The following is a 26,350-nucleotide window of genomic DNA, read 5'->3' as shown; positions in this document are numbered from 1 at the left end:
AGACAGATAAACTTGACCTCTTTACATTTCAAAAGAAGTTCCAGATTTATATCGACTCAATGCCGTCTACAGCAGAAGTCGAAGCATTGGAAATCCTGAAAGAAAAGTGTCTTCAGGGCAATGCGCAGATGTTGTGCTCGGCCGAAAAATCTATTAAGGCTTGCATGAAGCAGCTGTCGTTCCACTATGGCAGCAAAACCAGCATCATAGCCAAACGTAAGGCTAAAATCATGGAACTGGGACCATGCCCTAAATACAACTGGGAACAGCAGATCACATGGATGGTAAAACTCCGTTCACTACTTGCTGACACCCAAGAATTCGCAAAAGAAAATGACCCAGAGCAAGCCTTGTATCACGGCAAAACGGACATCGCCAACTCTGTACTGAACCTCCTTAAAGGAGACTACTTTAAGGAAATGTCTAAAAAATTCCTGCTTAGCGCAGATGAAAATGGGGAGGAAGATGGCCAGTACTGCTATGAGCAACTTCTCCTCTTCTTGGATTGCGAGCTACGTGAGCTCCAATACCAACTTAACCAGCATGAAGGGGCATCCCTCCATACTGGTACCACATCCTCTGGTGGCAACAACGCCAACTCGAACAGCGGTAACTTCGGCCAAAGACAGTCCAACCAGACTGGTAGCAACCCCGGTCAGAAAAACTCGAACCGGAGTAAACCAGCTTCTCAAACTTACACGGCCTCCACTTTCTCGGCCTCGGAGGACCCAAAACAACGCCCTAAAGGCAAGGCCTCTGATAAGTCCGCTAAGACGCCCACTCCACTCTTAGCATACACAGGCACTGCTTCTAAGCCTGTACCAACTGATTGCGCGCTTTGTCAGAACAAACACACATATTTGTTCCAATGCCAGGTGTACATCAATACACCACATAAGGAGAGACGCCAACTCCATGGCAAGACAAAAGCCTGTCACAGGTGCCTCAGAATGGACGCCAGCGTCAATTTCGACAATATTGACGAATGGTGGAATAACCACAAAAATGACTGTCGCACCACCTTTTACTGTCAAGCTGACAATTGCCAGTACGCGTCCGCTCATCGCGTGCAAAAGCATATCCTCGCCTGCTCTATTCATGTCGAGCAGAATAAAAAGAGGTTAGGCGATTTCCGCAAGTCATTGCCAAAGGATGTTCCTATAACATCTGGCAACCTTCTGTTCATGGATAATATCACCATGAATCTCCAAACCTCTGACACCACACCTGACGTTTCCGACCCCAACACCTTCCCTGATGTTGCTGCTCCTGGCATTTTCATGTGCCAAAACGTCCCTGATCTTTCCGGCAATCCGCTGTTTGTCTTTTACGACAGCGGTTGTGGCACAGCCGCAGTTTCAGCCTCTGCAGCGGCTCGACTAAATGCCACAGAACACCGCCCTGGACCCACCCTCATGAACGTAGCAGGTGGTAAAGTCGTCCATCTTCCCTATGGCAGTGACAAGTTCACACTGCCATTAGTCGACAGTGCCATGTCCGCAACTATAATTGCTGCGAAAATGGACACACTGACGGCCCCATTTCCTCGTTGGGAACTCACAGAGCCTTATGGTGACCTCGCAAATCACTACAAAGGCCACGAGCTTCTCCCTACTGTACCAGATGTCATTGGCGGAGGCCAAGTCGACATAATCTTGGGGATCAAGTACAACTACTTGTTCCCAATGCGTATCTGCTCACTGCCCTGTGGCTTATCCTTATACAGAAGCCCACTCAAGGGCATTGATGGCCACATAGGTGTACTCGGTGGTCCCCACAAGGCTTGGGCCAAAGCAGCCGAGACTGTAAACTTTGTTGGTGCTGCTCTCTTTTTCACCAACGAGTTGTCTGCTTACCGCTATACCACTGAAACACTTCTGAACAGTGGTAGGAATTGGTGCGCGGATTCCTTAACCGACACCTTTCCATACCTCCGTCCAATCACTGTTGAGGAAAAAACAGAGGAGGACACTTCGCTGGATGTTCATACATACAGCTCCGATATTCAACACGTCAAACGACATGAACGGAAGTATCTTGAGAGTGAAGACATAGGCACTCAAGCACCTTACCGTTGCATAGCATGCCGTGGATGCAATGATTGCAAAAACGGAGACATTCTGGATGCAACTTCTCTCAGAGAAGAGGCCGAACAACTCCTAATAAAAAAGTCCGTCAAATTCCTACCTGACGAACGCCGGATCGTAGCATCCCTTCCCTTCATTGCTGATCCGGTCAAAGAGTTACAACCAAACAAAAATAGGGCCCTCAAAGTTCTGGAATCGCAGCTGCGAAAACTGCAGAAAGATCCAGAGGCCAAACTGCAAGTTATGGCATCACATGACAAGTTGGCACTAAACGGCTATTCATGTGACATTGATGACCTGTCCCCTGAGGAACGAGCCTTAGTAGACAATCTGCCAGGAGAATACTACCTCCCTTGGCGCTTCGTCACTAAAGAAAATTCTCTCTCCACTCCAGTTAGAGTTGTCTTTGATGCGTCTGCAACTACCTCCTCAGGTAAAAGTCTGAACGATGTCCTAGCAAAGGGCACAAACAGGCTCGAAAAAATCTTAGCTCTGGACATCAACTTCAGAGCAGGATCACATGCTTTCGCGTGCGACATACGGATGGCGTACAACCAGATCAAGTTGGATCCATCTGATTTCCGCTGGCACAAGTACTTGTGGGTTGATAGCCTTACCCCTGGTGGCACTGTCAGAACACGCATCATGCGTACCATCATTTATGGGGTCAAACCTTCTGGCAATCAAACTGCAGAAGGCCTTGAACAGGTAGCTCAGTATGTCATGGACAACCACCCTGAACATACCGCAGGTGCCCAGGTTCTCAGAACCAAAACTTATGTTGATGATACTTCTGATTCAACAGACTCCGCAACTGAACTAGACAAACTCATTGCGGGAGTCAAATTTACTCTTGACTTGGCAGGCATGAGCGTCAAAAGCTTTGTCAAATCTTCATCTGTACCTGAAGACACCGTGTCCAATGACGGCACACATGTTAGCTACATCGGCTATCGCTGGGCCCCACTAGCTGACACTCTCAGCTTGGATGTCAAACCCCTGTCGTTTGGCAAAACAAAACGAGGGAAAAGACCCCCGCCAGTAGAAGGCAGTCTTGAAGAGGCTCTTCTACTCAGTTTCACGAAAAGAACCATCCTGTCGCAAGTTGCCTCAAACTTCGACCTTCTCGGATTCTGCACCCCCGTGACTGCTAAATTCAAAGCAGACTATCACGATCTCCTCTCTTACGCTACTGGTTGGGACGATGGGCTCCCAACCAAACTGCTTCCAACATGGGTGACCAACATTGAAACGATGCAACAACTCGCGTCAGTTTCCTGTCCACGGTCGGTAATCCCGGCAAACTCCCAACCCAAAGTTGATCTGCTAGTATCCGTTGATGCTAGCCAAAACATGGCAATCGTGTGTGTGCATGTTAGGTCAATATCTCTCTCGGGGGAGGTCACTGTCCGTTTGGCCGCTGCCAAGTCAAAGATCGTGACTGGCAGCACTATCCCTCGAGCAGAGCTAAGGGCAGCCGTTGTAGGCACCATTCTTGCAACAACCGTTGCCAGGAATCTCAAAGACAAGGTCAACAAAGTCACCTATTTCACAGACTCTACTGTTGTGTTGTCGTGGCTTCACCAAGACGCACGTCCTCTTTCTCTGGGCGTACGTAGCTGCGTCATCGAAATTCGACGGTTCTCATCCCCGGATCAATGGCGTCATGTTGAGTCAGAAAACAACATCGCGGATCTCGGCACCCGGTTCCTTGCCACTATTAAGGACATCGACGCCAAATCTGAATGGCAAAATGGCAAACCCTGGATGTATCTTGATTACCAGGACATGCCAGCCCAATCCTTCCAAGATCTTAAACTAACAATGGAAGCGAAACAGGCCGCTGCCCAAGAGGTCAAAATCCTCCATGGTGATACGAAATCACCCCAAGAAAGAACCGCAGAGATAACCAAGTTCTCGAGTTATCTCTACGACCCGTGTAAACGGTCATGGCCAAAATCTCTCCGGGTCATGGCCATTGTTCGAAAATTCTGCTTTTTCGACTTTAAATCATACCGTCACAACAAGGCATCACTTCCACAACCCACTCCTCGGGTTGTCCAACTCTTGGACGAGGAAGTTCAGAAGGCGGAGAAATACTACTTTAGGCTCGCCACTAAAGAAGTGCTTAAATTCTCCAACTCCAAGGCCCACGGCAACAATGTCGTCACTGACGACGGCATTATCAAATACAATGGTCGTATTGTCCAGGGCACCAGCATTGAAGACGTTGACAATATCATGCCTGATTTGTCTCCCCTCCACTTTGTTAGACCGATAGTTGATCGGTATAGCTTGATAGCATACTCCGTTATGCTATACGCCCACCAAGAGCTTGCACTACACAGGAATGTAAATGCAACACTCTTAGAATCTAGGCACATCGCCTATATCCTCCATGGCAGAGATCTCTCCAAAGAGATTAGAGCGGCTTGCCCACATTGTCGTAGGTTCAAGGCCAAGCTTCTAGAAGCTGAAATGGGACCAATCCACCAAAACAGATTGACCATTGCTCCCCCGTTCTACTACTGCCAACTTGACCTGATGGGTCCGTTCTTGGCTCACTGTGAACACAACCACAGGTCCACAGTCAAGGTTTGGGGTCTAGTCTGTAGAGACCCAGCCTCATCCGCAACAGCGTGTTATGCTATGACTAAGTATAACACAGACGCTTTTCTCCAAGCATTCCAACGATTCGTTCATCGTTATTGCTACCCTAAAAAGGTCTTCATCGACCCAGGAGCACAGCTCATAAAAGGCGTAGCAAAATCGGAGTTTTCCATGGCTGACATCACTAAAACGCTCAATGGAAAAAGTTGCAGCATAGAGTACGAGGTCGGTCCCACTGCTGCTCACAACTATCAAGGTTGTGTGGAACGCTCAATCAAAGAAATCAAAACCTTGTTCCATGCAACATTTAACGGTCTCAAACTGGATGTCATGTCATTTGAGACTGCCTTTTCATATATAGCAAATGAGATCAACAACATGCCGATCTGCATGGTATCCAGAACGGAGGATGTAGGTCACGCAGACCTTATCACGCCGAACCGTCTGATACACGGCAGAAATAACAGGCGTGCCCCCACTGGACCAATGAGGGTAGAACAACCATCCCGCCTTTTGGAACAGATGGAACGCCTCTACCAATCATGGTGGCAGATCTGGCTATATGAACGCCTTCCAGACTACATCCCAAGACCAAAGAAATTTGGCAAGACAGGTCCACAACCAAAAGAGATGGATATCGTTGTTTTCCTCCGGTCCCCAGATGAGTTGATTGGCGATCAACTCTGGCGTCTTGGTCAGGTCCTACACCTCATCACTTCTGATGATGGTATTGTCCGTCAGGTAGTTATCCGTTGGCGGAAACACTGGAAGGAAGAATTTCATGAGACCAGAAGGAGTGTCCGGCACATCGCCATCCTGTTCTCCGAGGACGAGCTCTCACTAGTTGACCAAATCAGGTCCGCGGCCTCCAAGTGTGACGAGTCGTACGCTTCGGCGCAAAAAAAATAATAAAACTGTTCCTGAAACGGGTTAACTCAATGCGTTGCAAATGAGTCACACACTGTTGAAACTTTGGCTGAACCTGCCATAGGCTGAATTTGCCGAAGATAACAATTAACCTTACGGACACGCATTACGATGTTGTGCGTCTCCGATTTCAAATCCCCGACTAATAAAGGCTGTAGTTGCCGAAAAAAATATAATTTAACCGACACGCATTACGATGTTATGCATGTCCGAAATTCAACTCTACTATAATAAAGGCTGTAAGTGCCGAAGATATAAAAAACCTACCTATTAAATAAAGGCTGAATTGGCCCACCTCCCTGAATACGGCTGTAATTGCCTTACAAACCAACAATTAATATTAATAATGTTATTATTAAATATTAAATTACAACAAAAGAAAAATCCTACTTACAGGTTCACACACCTGTTAATAACTTTAATAATCTTTTTATTAAATGTTAAATTCCAACAAGTAAATGCTGTTCAATGTCCTTAATAATTTTATTATTAAATGATGAATTGCCTCTAGAAGTTTAACCCACCTACGAGGATGATGGTTCTACATCAATAACCGATAAATTGATTCCAGCCGAAGAAAACCTGGATTAGTGTTATCAAATATTAAATTTAACGTTATTTTACAAAATAAATATTGTTTTTATGCCAATCTTCCTTTAGCTTTACGAATATTATAAACCATTGTAAACAATACACCCCATAAAAGCCTTCTTTTTCTCTTTTATAAACAAAATCTTTTTTTATTCCAGGATGGATTCCAACATTTCCGCCATCTCCAACAACGGCCCCGTTCCCAGCGCCCCTCTAACCAAACCGCTAGCTGTTGTTGAAAAAGACCTAAAGGAGAAGAGAAAGGAGCTGCTAAATCGACTACACCTCCGTTACCTGAATTGAACCCGCTCTGTTCCAGAATGTCAACAACCCGGATATACGGGAGATGCTTGAAGCTGAAAATACATTATTGGAAGCTGTCTTGTGCGCTCAAGAAAATATCAAAACTCTTGAAGAAAAAATTAACCAGGAACTGCACAAGATAGACGTCACCGACAACCAGGGTGGAAACTTCCTACCCAGCGAAGAAGAATACGTTCAAATCCCGGCTTGGACTCTAAAAGGTACCCACTGTTCAAGTACCCGCCAGGTCAGGGAAGAGGCTCAGAAGCCTGCCCGCCTCGAGATATTATACAAACAAAAATTTCCCGAGGAGCCTAACCCCCCCCCGTGTAACATGGACAGTGAATTGACAAAGAGTATTGATAATCTCTATCAAACATTCCATGCTAGCCCAATGCCCACCTTTTTCGACAGATGGCACCAACTTGATCTGATACATGAGCTGCTTGGAAAGGATGATGTATCCGCCCCCAGATTCCAAAAAATGTACTCCCTTTACATACAGGCGGAATACCTCAGAGGCAAAGAAGCAGCGATGGAAACCACACTCGCCCGTTTAGAGTTCCACCGTGAACAGAAGTTCTATGAATACAGAAAAAAGACTTCTGACAACATGCAAAATTCCATCAGCCAGATTCCAAAGCATAATAGTAAAATGCTCTACTGCAGAAATCAAGCATGCCCTGACTGTAAGCATACCACCAAACCTTCTTTGAAAACCCACGGTCTCCAGAATTCTGGTTCAAGAAGGAAAAAACAAAAAGTTTCCCAGGTCAAACAGCAGGAACCCTCCACCTCAAGACAGCGCTCACGCTCCCGCTCGTCTCCAAAACGGCGCTCGCCATCTAGGCGCCGTTATTCTACACGACACTACTCCCCAAAACGCCGTTCTTATTCTAGAAGGCGTTCTCCCCCGAGACAACGTTCACCCACACGACGACGGTCACCATCACCTGCTGTACGTCAAGACTACCGCCGACCAGCAGACTATGATGATAGATATGCACACAATCATGTCAACACACCACAGGGTAGATACGTCCGTCACTTCCAAAGTGAGAGTCATCACGATAACACCTATGACCCCTCACGCCAGGACGGTTACGGCTATATACCTGCAACAGACCGTCTCTATTAAGTCTCTATTAAAATTTTCTATTAAAGAAAAAATGTGTCGATAAATAAAATTATTATTTTCTCTCATCCTGTTTGTGCCGCTACAAGTTTCGTTTTATCAATTTTATCAAATTCTTATCTAATTTCAGATAAAACCCAAATCACAATGAGTGTGCCATTCGACTTGCTGGCTAAAATTGGCAAGCCCTATGACCATCACAAATACATCCTGTATGAAGTTAGAGACATCAAAGGTATGCTTGAGTCCATCCGGCGTGGTATTCATGACCACACCCGGCTGTTCCCGAAGGATGTGGTAAACTGCCGTTACCTGGACGGTTTTGCCAAGCAACTCGAGTATCTCGAGGAAGAGATCGATTCGTGGAGGATGTGGGCATTTAGTATGCCCCCAGAATTGGCCAGGCGCGAAGTCAGCATCCTTCGCAATGAAGTGCTTCATCTTGCGACAAAAATGGGCCCGGCCGTTGAAGCCCAGCATTATGCCCTCTTCCCCGTCTGGAGCCCCCCCAAAACTACAACCCCCTGGCGCCAAATTTCGCTAACTAAAGTTAGAAAATTTAAAAAAGCCTCTCAGCGTGCCCGGAAGCAAGCCCGTGAGGCCAACGCGGGACTCTCAGCCGCCAAAAAAGAGCTGGAGACTATGGATCTTTTTTTTCCAATGTGTTTCTTTTTTCCCTTCCATTTTTTTTTGTTCAAATCTAAAACCAATATGTCTTTCAGAAAAGACATAATAATTCCAAAAAAAAAAAAATGTGATGACCAGCCACTCCATACGCCACTCCGAATGCCACTTCCATTTTTTAAAGGTCCAGCGGTGACGGCTTCGGGGGTGTATTGTCATGTATTCTTTTTTCTCCACTTTATATTGTACATTGCAGTGATCAGCCCGCAGCCCTATGTTCTTCTTTTTCTTGCCGGGAGTGTCATGTACGCTAATGTATGTACACTTTCAGGCCACCAAATTTGGAGAAGAACAGAGGCTGCCTGCGGCTCACTGCGGCGGACATCATAATTTCGCGGTTGCAAATAGCAATTTAAAGATTTTCATTTTTCAGACTGCTTAATTATAATGTCTGCTGGCTCTTTGGAAAACTAAGCTGTCCAGAATTAACATCCAGGTACAGCTTAGTTCTTCAAATTATTAACCTTTCCACCTTCCCTATTAACAAATAATGTAATTGGGGGGAGGATAGGACAATAGCTTAGGCCGGGTGAAGTTTAGGTTTCCACCAAATTTCCCAAAATATAACTATTTGTTTAGGCCTAAACATCAAGACCTTCCAATAATTCCAGACTCCATTAAATGCCCTGAGGCCCCGCCTGGAGACCCTAACCGTACTCCCGTCCTGGCCCCCTGCACCCTTTGGATAACCTCTGGTGAGATTGTGATAAATTTGATCTTCCCTGCATTACAGACCCAGGTAGTTTATTATTGCTAAAGCTGCTCTATAACTAGCCAATCTGTAAGTCCTATTCCATCTTGGGGGATATAGCATCCTTCCCAGACACCCCTCCCTCCCTGGTGATTACGTGATCTTTGCAACTGTCATTTCTCTCCATTTTTAATCATTAATTTAATCCTTTGAATCTATTTTAAGACTAAGCCCCATTATTCATATTTTTTGCTATTTATAAACCAAGTTAAAGTTTAATATTTCTTAATTAGTTTTATTTTCAATGAGGATAATATTATGTTTCCTTATATCTACATTCTACATATATGTACACTAGCAACAGAGTATATATAATCATTCACCATATCTAGGGGCTATATTTTCAAAGTGCAAAAAAATAGCCTAAAACCATCCCAATCTGAAAATAAGTTGCTGTGTGGTGCTTACCAAAAATGGTGAACTTAATCGGTTCAGTGGTTATTGAGATCTTAAGCTTCAGACAAAAAAGTACTAATTAATTTATTAACGTCGTCAGCTGGGGTGACATCATTTCCACACAACTAACATAAACCAGGCAAATGTGGTTTTAATCAGACTGAGTTTTTCACTTTGTCTGTCCGTAACGCTATGGGGGAATGTGATTTTCTCGGCTGTTATTTAAGATAGACGGCTGAAATTTTAAGTGATGATTCTCTGTACCAATGAGCATACAGTGTATAATTTACTTGGTCCGTCTGTCTGTGGTCGTGCTTCAACAGATAAAAGGATGTGCGAAGGAATCTTCAACATGGCTCTCTTTATGTCCAACCTTTACTTAATATGGATACAAATATTCTATTCAATTTTTCGAACATTTTTCCACTTCATTTAACATATGATAAAATGGCCGATAAAATGTACATCCTGAATGATTAATAATAATCATTGATTATTCACATTTTTTTTTTGTAGATTGCAATAAGTGGTTAAAACGTAATAAACCAACCAATCAAAATTCAATATTAAAGTCCATAAGTTGTTCAGCCAAATTTTAAGAAAGGGTTATAATTAAACTTTGGAGAATTAGTGTAATAAACAGCCCCATGCCCCTCCCACCCTTGCAAGAATCTCAGGGATAGGACAATAAGAAAAATACTTATCCTATTTTTAATATTTGTTTTTCTGTAGTAGCTAGAAAAAATGAAGAAGGGTTGGGTTTGGGGGAGGTTGATTTAATTCATTTAAGCGTCATTGTCCCATACCTCACCGTCTAATCTAGAATATTACTTGGAATTTTTTATATTCAGTATTTTTTTGGCATGCCAGTATCAATGGGAATAATCGTATTAGGATATGAGTGAACGGATTAGAATACAAGAATAACAATATACTGTTGCTATGTTGGACACGTAAATTAGAATAAAATCATTGGCCCATTAGATCCAGTGACTGCAAGACAAAGGTCCTGCAATGAAGTGCTTTTGGTCATCTGTCTTTTGGTTGATATTCGTTAATGTTTGGCCACGTGATCATGTACTTTATCAAATAAGACCTCAAGGATCTAAAAGGATGACAAAGGACGATAACGATAAATTATTGTAAGTATCCATGGATGATAAACAAAATTATCCCCTTTTAATTTAAGATATTGATTGATAAGCTTGAAAACAACCAATAAAATTACACTTCAGGTCTCTAACGTTTGTAAACTAATGAATAAGAAAGTGTGGTTATAAAACTTTAGGTACCAGTGTAGTTTACAGTCCAGTGTCCCCTCCCTCCGTTTAAGAACTAGATTGGAAGGTAAATTTGTGGCGTTCAAGGGCCTCTTAGTGTTTAAAAAAATAATCTTCAAGAGCAGCTATGCTGTAGATATAATATAAATACAGAAAAGATATTAATGGAAAATTTTATTCTTTCCTTTTCCTGGCAATTAATTTATCCTATAACCATTGTATCTACAAACATATGTTTAATGATAAAATGTCACTGAAATATGTTATAAAAAATAATAATAGACATAATATATCTAGCTGGTCCAGCTGACCCCATTTTTCGTCATACTTAAGAAGGTATATTTAACAGAAAAGAACTCTTGTTTATTTTTTGTTTTATACGAGATAAGCGAGAAGAAATTCTAACACAATTTTTCGACAATATAATTTCAAGAAAGCCGACTTTATCCTAAGAACTTGATTGGTATATGGTTTGTCATATGCTTGAAATTATACGAATGAAAAAATCTTATACGTAATAATTTACACAAGAAAAGCTTCATACTATTACTTATAAATGCGACAATTTATACCTAGCTTATATAAAAAACAAATTAAATATAAAATCTATAAAATGTTTCAACCAATGAGATTTCTGATATGTACCTTTACTATTCTCTAATTGGCTGATTTAGAGCGCATGTCTTTAAATTATCTCTATTGTTATGATGCACTGCAACTACCCATTGTTGTACCTTTATAGTACATCCCAGAAATATACCTATTGATTTATAAAATGTTTTTGGAGATTTTCACTACCATTTACGTACTTTTCTAACTAATTCTTTTTAGAAAAATATGACAAATATCTAGTCAGATTGTATATTCTTGGCATCGATTATCTACAAAAAACATATAAACTTTAAAAGTTTCTAGCTGCTAAACGGCTAAGCTTACATGTTATACGCGCCTATCATTATAATCGGCTTAAGAAGTTCTTTAAATAATGACATGTTGAATAGTCCAAATGCAATGGTGCACAGGGAAATATTCATCAAAGAAACACTCGTACTTTATCGCGCATTCATGTGCGCTGCGGGATAACTTACATTACAGCATCGCCCTAATATGTAAGGGCTTATTTCTTCTAATTCAAAAAATAATAATAAAACGGTGAGTGAGAAGAGGCTAGGTGCGAAGCCAGTATTTTTAAATAAACAAGAACAAACCTGTAGCATAGTGTGAGTTTTGCTTGTGTGTGTCCTGGGAAGCCAATAAACCTTGTGAATACCTACAACAAAAATTTTCATTCAAAGAAAATTGGATCATGGAAAGAAAACGAAGTAGTGGGTTTTGTCGTATTTTCACATTAAAATTTCTCCTAGCTTCTTTAGTTAGTATTTAATTTTACTTACTTTTCTGTGATACGAAGCCAAAAAAATGAAGGCAAATCCAAAAGCTGTTATGAGATATAAATATAAAAAGGGGAATCAATTTGTTTTTATATTTATATTCTGTATATATGTAAAAAAAAAACGGTTGCGGGTTGCCAACTGAACTTATTTTTTTTAAAGATTAACTTTTGAATTGATACTCTTAATCTTAATCATATGTGTAATGTAATTTCAAGTCCAATCTTAAACCTTAACTTTATGATAAATGAAATTCTACCCCCCTTAGCTTGTAAATTACATCTTAAGGGGAGATTGCAATCCAGTCCATGACTGTAATGTTAGGACCATCAACCAAGAATAACTAGGGGAAGCTTTTAGGTAAAGTGACACCTAACATACACAGGGATATAAAAGAATAAGACAATGGCCGATAAATTCATGTACATCCCCAATAATGATATACAAAATTACCCCTTCTGTAGATTACATTAAGATGTTGAAACGTTTGGACACTCCATTTAATGAACCAACCAATAGAAATCCAATAAAAGCCGACAAATTAGAAAACTATATTATAATACTTTGGGGACTATCTAAAAATACCTTTTTTGGTTCTGATAAAACATCTTTCTTGTTTCTTAACAGATTCCCAGGACTCGAACTCTTCCACGCGCTTTACCTTGATTTGAAGAATCCTAAAATTAAATAAAAATAAGTTATTTTTTTTATAATAAATCGAAAAAAAACATAGCTAAATAACATTCACCATAATATTAGGTATACAAAGTAGTAAGGTTTTTCTTCTGAGGCTTAAGATTTCAACAACTACTGAACCGGTTTAGTTTTCTCTTTAGGGAAGCTTTGCATGGATCCCAATTGGGTTTTAAGCTATTTTTACAAACATGTTGCACTATTCGAAAACTTAGGGTTTGAATACATAGTATAGTTCCAAATTACCAACTTTTTAACTATTAATTTTGATCTACAAAAGGGGTAATTTTGTTATCATCATTTAGGTTGTGTATCTATTCGTCTTCCATTATCTTATCCCTTGAACTCCCTGGTTATACCTGATGTCTTGTTTTTTCTGTTTCTGTTCATCCAAAAGTTCTCTGCGCTTCAATTTTAATTCTTCCTTCTCCCTCTCTGTCTTTTCGTCAATTTTTTTCTCCACCTAAAATTTAAACAAAAATATTCATTTATTTTAACTACCGTTTTAGTAGCAAAGCTACACTATAAATAATTTGTCCTTCAGTCAATGATTTGTGGAAAATGTCCATTACCTCGGCTGCTATTTAAGATAGACTGCTTATTTTTATCTCTTACCAAAGAGCTTACAGTCAGTATACAACTTACTTGGTCCGTCGGTCATGCTACAAAAGACATTCATATTTTTATGAAGGTTTCGTGATATATATCCTTCCTTTTCTTTATTTTTTCCATCCTATTTTCTTTAGTCTTCTAAATATTTTCTCTACAGTGCACTTTTCCGTCAAAGATTTTTTTTGCTTCGCTGCTCATGATGTATGTAGCTAGTATGTACCTTTGATTCTCTCAAGTTAGGAAGTAAAACCTGAGCTGGATCTTTAAATCATTTTAGTGGTGAGCCAGATCGGGGTGAGCCGAATTTCAGTTAATCACAGCGCGGCATTTCATAAAATGCTGTGCTCTCATTGGTGGAAAGTTGGCCCACCCCGATCTGGCTCACCAATAAAATGATTTAAAGATCCAGCTCTGGAATTTATAATGAATTCTTTGAAGAAAAAAAACAGAAGCATAATTTGAATTTCCTATCTAAATTTGTCTATTGTATGTATTGGTATTTTGTATTTTAAACATCCAGAAATTTTCAATCTTCATTCAAGTGAATGAATATAACCTGAAGGGATGGGTATAGGATCAGGGATCTAAAGGAATAAGACAATGGCTGATAAATTGATGTACATCCACGATGATCAAACATAAAATTACCCCTTCATAATTAAAATGAGTGGTTAAGTCGTTTCAACACTTAACTTTATGAACCAACCAATCAAAATTCAATAAAATTCTCCAAAGTTGTTAATCCAACGAACAAGAAAACGTTTAAATAAAACTTTGGGGACCAGTGTAATAAACAGCAAATTGTCCCCTCCCTCCCTGGTATAAAATACAACAACTTGCATTCATCCAGCTATTTACAGGAGCGCAGCTACTATAAATAACCATAGGGTAGGTCCGTCGATCCGTAAAAATAACTTAACTCAAACAAGGGTTTTACATTTTAATATGTATTTATTTAATATTTTTTTTATGAAAGAAACATCGACATCTATTGGTCTTTTTAGCCTATGTTTTGTTACAACAAAAAATCATGTTATAATCAATAATGATAAGTGTTTCTAATAAAAACAGCAAGTTAGTTTGTTTATAAGCAAAGTATTTTACAGAGAATATTAGGTATATCAACAAGAGGCGAAAAAAACTAACCTCAGTTTTTCCAAAACAGATATTTAGCCCCTGTGAGGAGGAGGGAGCGGACACTTGGCTGTTTATTACACTAGTCCTCAAAATTGTATAATAACGTTATCTTATTCGTTGGCTTAACAACTTTGAGGACTTCTATTGAATTTGATTGGTTCGTCTATCAAGTTGAGTGTCCAAACGTTTAAAACACTAACTATAAATTTGGGGTGGAGGTATTTTTTTGTATCATCAATGAGTATGTACATCAATTCATCGGCCTTAGTCATTTGTCTTATCCCTTTAGATCCCTGCCTTTTATTTGCCTGAGGTTGTTAACCCCATATTATCTATTCTTGTGTAATATTTCAACAAGTTACAGGTATTCTATTTTTATATTGAGGTATGCCATCACTCACTCATGTAACAAGGATGACAACATCCATAACAGCGAAGCTTTAAAAATCAGAAAGTCAGGAACAAAACGAAAATAGAGTAACAACGCAAAATATTTTTGATATGGACACACATACTTTTTAGAATTGATTATAGAGATGCTTTTATTATACCATTATACCTAATATTCACATGATTCCTTATTCAAGATTTTTAATCATTTGTACCCAACTGCTACAGGAATCATAAATTCATAGGACAATTCTAACATAAAAGCTAATTCGAGGTATTTTAACATTTGCGATGCTCGCAAGATTTAACAATATAAATTGAATTTTACACTGGCAGGGGATAGAAAAATAGCTTTAAACCATATAAAATTAAATCTGAAAATAAAATAACCTAAAACCCCTTCAAAACCTATATGAAGCTTACCTAAACAAAGAACCCAATCAGTTCAATTGTTATCAATATCTTAAGCTTCAGACAAAGAAATCCTTTTTACTTTATACAATAGTAAATATGCGGAAATGATGATTCTCCATGAATAATATTCTATTTTTGGAAAACTATTTTTGGGCATAAAACGAAATACATTTTTTGCGCTAAAAGCCTGATAGACGTTCTGACTTTCAGCTAATTGTTTTTAAGTTGCTACGCTTGTTTAACTTTACGAAATCGAAAATTCTAGATAAAACTCTTGTTTTAAAAAAATAAGCTAAAGTTATTGAACAATATTTATCTTTAACATAAAAGTACTTTTTAATTGGTGATTATAGAAGTACGAGACTTACAAAAGATACGGATGGCATATATAAACAAAAACATAATCCAAGACTTAAAAGTAATTAAATATACGTAAAAGCAAAGTTTTTAAATATTTAAGTTAGATGTGACCAATCGTATCAATATATGTCAAAATCATACCTAAGTTTTTAAATATTGATCTGTATCAAGCACATTAAATTAATTTTTTTTAATAGCTTCCATATTAACATCGTCATGATTTTAGTGGAAACAATACCTCAATGTTTTCAAAAACGTAGATAAAAAAAATCTTCGAACTGAAAAAGATTGGGAGAAAAAAATCCTCCAATAAAAACATCCAATGATCCTAATGCTAGTGTCTTAGTTAGTGACTTTCTAGTGTCATATTCCTAGTATTTTAACTTAAGCCAAACTAGAAATGGCTAGACATTAAGTATCTTTTAATTTCAATATTTAGATAATGATCAACAATTTTCTAGTAAAAAGAGATAAAAAAAAAGTCTGCAAAAAAAGATATGATCATAAGGCTTTATTTATAAATTAGGATAGAGCTACTCTACACCAAACTTTTATTATCTTCGTGTTAAATTGTGCCTTAATCAAATTGGTACATTAAAAATACTGTCTAGGTCTACAACAAAGAAGTCCTAGCATTTTTTATTTTGAGGGGCGTCAAATTAAGGTTTTCAAAGGTTTGAGGGGGATTTATCTAATGTATTTTTAAAAATTTTAAGGGGACAAAATGAGGTTTTCTCAAAGGTTTGAGGGGGGTTAGTATAAATAATTTAAGATATTTTGAGGGGTGTAAAATGAGGTGTTTCAAAGCTTGAGGGGGTAAACAAACACCCTTTAACCCCCCCCCCCCCTCTGGACTTCTACAAAGACGTTTTTTATCTTGGCCAGCTAAACAGTAATATGGATTTTGTCATCCTTGTTTTAATCTATAATTTTATTAAACACTAATATTTTTAACAGATTTTCATAAAGAACGAAAAAAAACAACCTAAATATGAATTCAAAAAAAACATTACCTACCTAATTGCTACCTAATTTAAAAACAAAATATAACTCTAAAAATAAAATCATTTACAATTTTATAGTTTGATGTCTTTAATTATTCCGCTGTCAAAATATCCACGTTTATTCTATATCCATTTCTATAAGTGTCCTAAAAGATCTTACGTTAAAAAAATAATTTTATATGGTAATATTTCTAACCTCTTTCTTCTTTTCTGTCACTTCTTTCTTCTTTTTCTCGTCTTGTGAAAATCTTTGTAGAGTGCCGAGAAGGGAACCAAACAGTCTCTTATTTCTTGCATCAACCTACAAACAATGATGTAAAAATATTGTGGAAAAAAGGGTTGTAGATTCTCTATAGAACCAATAAACATTGGGGTGAAAAATTGCTTTTTATTTATTTATTCATCATCCAGGGGTGTTTATTCTGCACAAGATTTATTTTTTTCCCCGGCGACAAATATTTTTATTTTTTCCCCCCCTTGTTTTTTCTCACCAAGTAAATGGAAAAATATTTAAATAACCTTATATTTTATTTATTTTTCCCCTCCTACCACACATTTTTTTAAGTTTTTTTCACCAAGGAGGGGGAGAAATGGAAAAAATGTTTTCAGTTTTCTTAGTTTTTACATTTTTTTCCCCTCCAACCACTTATTTTTTATTTCCCCCCCTGAGCCGGGGATCCCATGTAGAATATACACCCCTGTCATCATCATAAAACAGTAAAACTCAATATTCTCCCAAGTTGGCCAATACTTATGCTAGCCTGTTAATGTTCAACCAATAAATATAAAAGTAGAAACATACCCAGTAAAAAATCTATTTATCATTTCACAGAAAGACATATTCAGGACTTAGAATTGATTTGCGGGTCGCCCCTGTGACCTTTTGGGTTTTTTTGTGAAAATAAAACATCTGACTAAGTAATCCAGAGCTGGATCTTTAAATCATTTTAGTGGTGAGCCAGATCGGGGTGAGCCGAATTTCAGCCAATCACAGCGCGGCATTTCATAAAATGCTGTGCTCTCATTGGTGAAAAATTGGCTCACCCTGGTCTGGCTCACCACTAAAATGATTTAAAGATCCAGCTTTTCAATCTTAAGTGTGCTACAAATATTTTAAAAAAATACTGGATTAAGTCAGGGTTGTCGAATTGGGCACTTTTTTTGATATTGGGCGGCCCAATTGCCCAAAAGGGTTTTAGGCGGGTTTTGGGCGCCCAAAAGTGGTTTTGGGCACCCTTTTTGGGCAAATGTCGTAAAAAGCATTTAAAAAGGATATAAAATAGCCTAAAACCATACCTAGACTTATTATTAGAAATAAAATAGCCTAAAACCATCTCAGGACCTATAAAGGCTTCACTGGAAAGGAGAACCATATCGGTTCAGCAGTTAGCGAAATCCTTCTCTAGATACAAAAAAAGCTTACTAATTTATATAGTTAACTAGCGGCTACGGCCCTAGAGGCCTCTAGGGGCACTTGAGGAGGGGAGAGTCAAATTTGATAATTCAATTTTATTATTATATTAGATTTAAAAAGAAAAAGTAAAAAAAAATTGGGGGGGGGGGGGAGGAATGATTTTTTTTTTTTTGGGGGGGGGGGGGGGTTTCCTCCCCCCCATTTTTATTTTTAGTTTAAAAAATTTTTTTAAAAATTTTTTGGGGGAGTGCAATTTTTTTCTCTTAGGAGGGTGGTGGTACCCTCCCCCAAAATAGTTATAAACCTTACCAGAACCTATGAGAAGCTACCCTGTTAAGGAGAACCCGATCGGTTCAGCGGTTAGCGAGATCCTTCGGTACAAACACACAGACACACAAACAAAAAGACACACATCCTGTTACTTTAGTATAAGGATATCACCCAAAAAAGAGGCCCGCCCCCCCTCTTTTTTAACCCCCTCCCCTTTACTCTCCCCCTAAAAGGGGGGTGCCTAAAACTGCCAAAAAGTACCTTATATTGGGCGGCCCAAAAGCGCCCGCCCAAAACTGCCCGCCCAAAAGCGCCCGCCCAAAATGACAACCCTGGATTAAGTCGAACATAGGAAAGAAGGTTGTTTTAAGTTGACTTACCTTTTTATCAACAACTTGTTCTGACAAAGCTTCTTGACGGGACTTAACTTCCTGGAAAAAAAAACATCACGTTAAGTAAAGATTAATCAACATAAATAACTGTGAAATATGAAGATAACAGCAATTAAAAACAATGCTTTTTAAGACTTAAAACTGAGATTTTTAGAGATGTCCGCTATGCACAACAAAAAAGACCCATATGTAGATCAAAATTATTGATAGAAAAGTTTGTTCAATTTCAGTCGGCAACCAAAAAATGGAAGTTAAATAAAAGTAGCTAAAGTTTTTGATCTAACCAAAATAACATATTCATAAAACTTTGGGTACCATTCATACTTACTTTGATGACCCTGGACTGTACTGGTCTGTTGAGGGCCTCTTCTTCATCCGCGTCCCGGTTCAGGGGCTCACCCAGCCTGTCAGACAGACTCCTGACAAATAAAACCAAGCAATTAGATCCAGGGAACTAAATGGATAAGACAATGGCTGATAATTGATGTACATTCCCAATGATGATCCCAAAAATACTCCTTCTATACAATACAATAAGTGGTTAAAACGTTTTTTTTTGGGAGGAACAAGTGTAATAAACATCCCATTGTCCCCTTCCTTCCTGAATTAGCTCAATTGAATTTAAGTTGACCAATAACATTAAAGGATAGTTCATGTGATAATAGATTGGCCAATCAGAGTAAGGTTTTTTACTAGTCCGAAAGACTCTTGAATAAGAATAGTTATGAGCGTTTAAGTTAAGGATTGTATAATGACCATCAAAATTAGGGTTTAAGGCATAAAAAGCCAGTCCATTAGTAAGAGTTTTTGTTTTTAACTTAAGATTTCTATAACTACCGAACCGTTTAAAATCTCCATTTTAGCGAAGCTTCTCAAAGGTTCAGAGATGGTTTTAGGCTTTTTTTCTACGCTTCCCTAACCCATCGAATGTAGAGCCCCTAAAGGCTAGGGGCATAACCGCTAGTAAATTACATAATTTTAGAATTTAATTACTTTCCTATGATATGCGTCAACCAAAGTAACTCTTAGGAACCAGATCATTAAAATATCTCAACAAAATATCAAACTATGCTTGTCAATTAATAAAATATATCTAACAACTTCTGTATCATTTAAGGAATTAGGCTAAAAATTCAGATATCTGAAATGGCTCATAAACTGATGTACGTCCCTAATGATAATACTTAAAAATACCCCTTCTGTAGATAAACATTAGTGGTTAACACACTCAACTTAATGAATCAACAAATCAAAATTCTCTTAAGTCCCCAAAGTTGTTTGGTCAACAAATAAGAAAACTTTATTATAAAACTTTGGGGACTAGTGTAATAAACAGCCTATAGTCCCCTCTCTCTCTGCTAAAAAATAGACCATTAGAACTACTTATACCTACGTTATTTTGTGCAAGTATATTCTTGAGCCACCTAAGGGGGGATTTTTAATGCAATCATCTCGTAATCAAGGGGGGGGGAAGTTTTGACACATTTGCGTAAACAGGGAGTATAGGCTTTATCTTTGGACTGAGAGTATAGGTTATTAGGGATAAAATCATTCTTATATGATGAATTTTCCCAAGTTTTAAGATTTTTTGGATAGGCCTCCAGGTTCCGGAGCTCCAGGCCTCCAGGTCCTCTCTGTACAGGTAAAAATTAAAAAAATAATTTTTTTTTGAAGAATTAGAAGTCAACCTATGAAACAAAATATGCATATTTTTGAATGTTATTCACATATTTGAAGAAAAAAAACGCATAATTTGTTTCTTAAGTTGACTTCTAACTCTTCAAAAAAAATTTTTTTTTCATTTTTACCTGTACAGAGAGGACCTGGAGGCCTGGAGCTCCGGAACCTGGAGGCCTATCCAAAAAATCTTAAAACTTGGGAAAATTCATCATATAAGAATGATTTTATCCCTAATAACCTATACTCTCAGTCCAAAGATAAAGCCTATACTCCCTGTTTACGCAAATGTGTCAAAACTCCCCCCCCTCCCCCTTATTAAATGGCACTTAGAACTCGAATTTCGATCTGAAATTTTTTATGAGTAATCCTTGGTAGGTCTATTTTCCCTAAATCGAGCAAAAAGTTTGAAAAGTAGAGGCTGGCGGCTCAGCCGTTTAGCCGTTTTTTGCCTATTTTCAGGGCAAATTCATCTTTAATTAAGTAGAAATCAACTTTTTAAAACATGTTTTTGATTTAATTCATGTTAAATGATAGGAATAACCATTTTTAAAATTTCTAGTACCAACAGCTACCGGCTAAAACCGTTTGATAAGGTTTTAGAAGGACAAAAAGTATTATGTGGAGATAGGTTTTGTGACTAATTTGCTATTAAGATAACCAAAAAATGACAAAACGTATAGAGCCGCCAGCCGTTAGCCATTACTTTTCCAACTTTTAGTTGCATTAAAACCCCACCCCCCCCTTATTCAACTTAATATTTTCTTTTAACAAGACTTAAGCTGTCATGATTTTATCTCTCTGGATTAAATCCAGCAAAGTGATGAAAATAACCCTTTAATCTGACATAATCACAATATAATTGGGGGATTTACACCAATTATCTACGATTCTTATATAGGTATGAGGCGGTTATCTTTACGTAAAGGTTTTTTTTATATTCATCTAAAGATCGTTATTGGGGATTATAGCCAGATTTATTCTTTATTTCTTGATATCTAGAAGATTTTTTAATAACCATCTATAATACAAAGTAGAACGATGTTTGTTTGTCTGTCTGTCTGTTTGTTTGTAGCGAAGGATCTCGCTAACCGCTGAACCGATCGGGTTCTCCTTTACAGGGTAGCTTCTCATAGGTCCCGGGAAGGTTTTAGTTATTTTTTCTTGGGAGGGGGGGGGGGGGGGTAGGACATCCAAACCCCCCCCCCCAAAAAAAAGTGAAAAATACCCCCCAATTTTTTTTTCTTTTTAAAACTAAAATTAAAATAATTGGTTCGACCACCCCCACACCCAAAGAATTTTTTTTTTAATTTTTGTTTAAAATCTAAAATACGAAAAAATTAGCTCGATCAAACCACTTAGGGGAAAGCCCCTAGAGGCTAGGGGCGAAAGCGCTAGTGATTAGTAAAGGGGAAAATACTTATTTAGAACAATTTTTTAGACAAAAAGATTTCTTTTAGGTGCCGTATCTCTGTTCATTTTTATTATTATTTTTATCAAATATATTATAAATCTGACCTTCGTCTGTCATCATCTGTCTTTTTCCGCTGGTCCTGAGCCCCCTCCAGTCGACCACCAAGAGACAGACGGCCTCCTCCATCCCTACAATCAATCAATTTACACACCTTATAATAAAATAACAGGATGTCTATCTGTGTGTTTTTATTTGTCTTTGTGTATCGAAGGATCTCGCTGATCACTGAATCGATATAGTTCTCTTTTACAGGGTAGATTCTCATAGGTCCTGAGAAGGTTCATGGCTATTTAGAGGGAGGGTATCACCAGACGTGCCATTACAGAACTCTAGGAGCATAGCAGCTAGTATACTAATCAACGATTAACTAGTCAATCAACCTAGGTATTTTTAATTGAATCTTTTGGTAAAGCTATATTAATGATAAATATCTGTCAAAACTTCAAATATTAAAGAATCAATGAATTATCTAAATAAATATTTACCTGCCCCCTCTCCCCCCTCTAGCTCCCCCACGCCCTCCTCTAGTGGATAGCAAAGCTCGTTCCCCAACATATCGACGCACCTTAACAAATATTTATTTTTATTACAAAAACATTTTACGTTTATAAAGTACCTAATGAATTGCTTGCAGTGAAAAAGGGGATACATAGTACATACATTATTTCTTAGCCAATCAGTTCCCTAAGGTGGTTCCTTCTCTTAAAAAATGGATTGATAACTGAACGTCGTCGTTGCGAATTAAAAAAAAAGATGATATACCTAAACCTTTCTTTAAATCCTTTCTGGGTATGACCTAATATTGATATTTTAGTATATTTATCACTAGTCGCCGGAAGGAAAAAGCAGTTTTTTGAAATGGGCTATCTGAGATTATTACAGATTCTGATATATACATATATAGACTAATGAAAAATGCAAAAAACGAAATCAAAAGCGTTCCTTCTTGGGAGAAAATCCGGGAAAAAGATTTTAGCTATTTTTAACCTAAAATTCACATTGGCAAGCCTGTATAAAAAATATACACACATTTTAAACATGTCATTGATTAGCACCTAGAAGTGGTAGAAAAATGCTACACATACCATTGGAAAGCTCATAACCTCTAGTTTTCATATTGGTATATAACGTTTTTGTACTATTATTAGTTTTTGAGCTATCCTCTGAAGAATACACAAGTTTTAAAACTGCAGTTTTTTTCTTGAGATTTTTAAGTTTGATACTTGTTACACAAACCTTTTTTAGATTATATTACTTAGCACCTAGGAGTTATAATTATTATTAGTTATATAATTATTTTATATAGGTAAAATTTTATATTTTGGGTACTTTCAATCTTAGCTTAATTAAAAATTGTCTTTGAAGTGTGTACAGTTTGTAGTAAGAACCAAGGAGGGAGGGGGTGAGCTTATACATTTATAGGAAATGAAATTCAGTATAAATTTTTGCCCTGGATATTTTTGGGCTTGATGTTATAGTTATTAACCTTGTAAAATCTCTTATATTACCAGTAAAACTTTAAAAATTGAATTTTGGCACTTTTCTTCTAGGGGCTGGTGGGTTAAAACATCCCCAAAACACTAAAATCTAAGGTCTGAGCATATTTTTTGAGATATCAAGCCAATTTTTTTTAATGTAAACCTTTTTTTACATAATTAAGCTAAGTAGTCACTAAAGATTTCATTTTGTCACTTTCCTTCTTAGGGTTAGTGGGATATAACACCCCCCAAAACACTAAAATTTAAGGCTTGAGTTTTTTTTTAGAGATATCAAGATGTTTTTTTTTAATTTAAAATTTATTCTCCTAATTGAGATAAGTAGCCACTAAAGATTTTTTTGGCACTTTCCTTCTTGGGCTAGTGAGGTAAAACAACCCCTTAAACATTAAAATTATATCTTAGTATCATATTTTGCCCTGGCTGTTTGGACTTGTTATAGTTATCAAATGATTCTTTTTTAATATTTTCTTATAAGATTGGATCTACCTTTAAAGCTTTAAAAATTAAATTTTGTCACTTTTCTTTAGGGGCTTTTGGGGTAAAAAAGCCCCTAAAACACTAAAATTGTAAATAATGAGATTATTTTTAAAGATATCAAGCTAATTTATTGTAAACATTTAATTTTCACATAATTGAAATAAGTAGTCACTAAAGATTTCATTCTGGCACTTTCCTTCTAGAGTCTAGTGGGGTAAAACACCCCCCAAAATACAAATATTATGAGTTCTGAGCTTATTTTCAAAAATATCATGTTGAATTCTAATGAAAACTTATTTCACATAATGAAAAAAAAAATATTTAGTCCTTGAAAGAGAGTGCCTAATTGAAATCTTTAGTGATTTGAAAAAAAGTATTCATTAACAAAATCAGCCCAATATTTTTAAGAATAAGTTTTAGTAGTTTTGGAGCAGTTTTACCCCACTCGTCCATAGAAGGAAAGTGCCAAACTTAAGTTTTACTGGTAGTTTAATCATATAAGAGATTTTACAATGATCAGGTTTATAACTATAACAACAAGCACAAACATCCAGAGCAAAATTTTATACTGAATTTCATTGCCTATGTATAAACTCCCCTTCTCACCTTGGATCTTATAAGTTTACAATTGGGGGGGGGGGATGTTTCACCCCACTATCCCTTAGAAAGAAAGTGTTTAAACTAGCCCCTAGAAGAAAAGTGCCAAAATTCAATTTTTAAAGTTTTACTGGTAGATTTAATGATATAAGAGATTTGCAAAAAGGTTAATAACTATAACAACAAGCCCAAAAATATCCAGGGCAAAAATTTATACTGAATTTAATTTCCTATAAGTGTATAAGCTCCCCCCCTCCCTCCTTGGTTCTTACTACAAACTGTACACATTTCAAAGACAATTTTTAATTAAGCTAAGATTGAAAGTACCCAAAATATAAAATTTTACCTATATACAGGGTGGCCACAAGGTTTTTAAAAAAAATCCGTACATTTCCGTGCATGCTAAAAAAAAAATCCGTACATTTTTCCGTACATTTCCGTACATTTTTCTACTATGTAGTAAATATATTATTTAGTAAAATTGGTTTCATACTAGGTACTGATCAAGATCAATTTTTCTATTAAAGATAGAACGAAACTTATTTAATAAAAGTTGATACTTTATAGATGGTATTAACTAATCTAAAGAAAATTTTGAAATTAGGCTCCAGGTTCAGGTACTGCAGGCATCCAGGTAGATCCTAGACAGGTAAAAATTGAAATTTTTTACTTAAAAAGTTAGAACAAAACTTATTTAACTAAAGTAGCTTCTTTATAGATAGTATTAACTAATTTGAAGAAAATTTTGAAATCGGGCTCCAGGTTCAGGTACTGCAGGCCTCCAGAACAAAACTTATTTAACAAAAGTTGTTTCTTTATGGATGGTAGGAACAAATTTGGAGAAAATTTTGAAATAGGGCTCCAGGTGGATCCCAGACAGGTAAAAACTGAAAAAATTTTCTATTAGAGTTAGAACAAAACTTATTAACCAAAAGTTGATACTTCATAGATGGTATTAACTAATTTAAAGAAAATTTTGAAATTGGGCTCCAGGTTCAGGTACTGCAGGCCTCCAGGTGGATCCTGGACAGGTAAAAATTGAATTTTTTTACTTTAAAAGTTAGAACAAAACTTATTTAACAAAAGTTGATACTTTATGGATGGTATTAACTAATTTAAAGCAAATTTTGAAGTTGGGCTCCAGGTTTAGGTACTACAGGCCTCCAGGTAGATCCTGGACAGGTAAAAATTGAAATTTTTTAGTTCAAAAGTTAGAACAAAACTTATTTAACAAAAGTTGATACTTTATGGATGGTAGGAACTAATTTGAAGAAAATTTTAAAATCGGGCTTCAGGTTCAGGTACTGCAGGCCTCCAGGTGGATCCTGGACAGATAAAAACTGAAAATTTTTCCTAATAAAGTTAGAACAAAACTTGATTTCGTCTTTTTCTTCATATTAGGTAATACTAGCTAAAAAGTAACAACTTTTGTTAAATAAATTTTTTCCTAACTTAAATAGTAAATAATTTCCGTTTTTACCTGTTCCTTGATCCTACCTTGATCCTACCAATACCTTGACCTGGGGCCCGATTTTAAAATTTTCTTCAAATTAGTTAATACCATCTATAAAGAAACCACTTTTGTTAAATAAGTTTTGTTCTAACTTTTAAAGTAAAAAATTCAATTTTTACCTGTCCTGGATTTACCTGGAGGCCTGCAGAACCTGAACCTGGAGCCCAATTTCAAAAGGGGGGGGGGGGGAAATGTGGTGACTCGTGCCACGACATACCAGCAATTTTATTTTGGGTGCTACTCCCTTAGTTTTAGAGATAATTGGGTGAAAT

The 26,350-nt window shown here is 37.3% G+C and overlaps 2 protein-coding genes across 6 annotated transcripts in view; one reads left to right on the top strand and one right to left on the bottom strand.

Moving 5' to 3' along the window:
- The window catches only part of LOC145328400 (uncharacterized), a 195,123-nt gene that overhangs the window by 132,248 nt on the left and 36,525 nt on the right, over positions 1–26,350 (top strand). The window lies entirely within an intron of this gene.
- Positions 1–26,350, bottom strand: part of LOC145328398 (uncharacterized) — a 58,172-nt gene that overhangs the window by 11,579 nt on the left and 20,243 nt on the right. For all 5 annotated transcript variants that reach the window (XR_013882436.1, XR_013882437.1, XR_013882435.1 and 2 more), the window contains exons 5-12: positions 22,478–22,557; positions 22,037–22,120; positions 19,170–19,260; positions 18,830–18,880; positions 16,962–17,066; positions 13,208–13,311; positions 12,741–12,832; positions 11,973–12,034 (exon numbers count right to left, since the gene is read on the bottom strand). Coding sequence is in view for 1 of the 5 variants with exons in the window: in XM_080172036.1 (XP_080028162.1) it covers positions 11,973–12,034; positions 12,741–12,832; positions 13,208–13,311; positions 16,962–17,066; positions 18,830–18,880; positions 19,170–19,260; positions 22,037–22,120; positions 22,478–22,557 (669 nt within the window). In the remaining 4 variants the exon portion in view is untranslated. The remainder of the gene's footprint in view (positions 1–11,972; positions 12,035–12,740; positions 12,833–13,207; positions 13,312–16,961; positions 17,067–18,829; positions 18,881–19,169; positions 19,261–22,036; positions 22,121–22,477; positions 22,558–26,350) is intronic.

Source organism: Acartia tonsa, chromosome 9, assembly GCF_053477335.1.
Source record: "Acartia tonsa isolate MP-2025a chromosome 9, ASM5347733v1, whole genome shotgun sequence".
Lineage (NCBI taxonomy): Eukaryota > Metazoa > Arthropoda > Copepoda > Calanoida > Acartiidae > Acartia > Acartia tonsa.
This window is presented reverse-complemented; position numbering and strand designations above follow the sequence as displayed.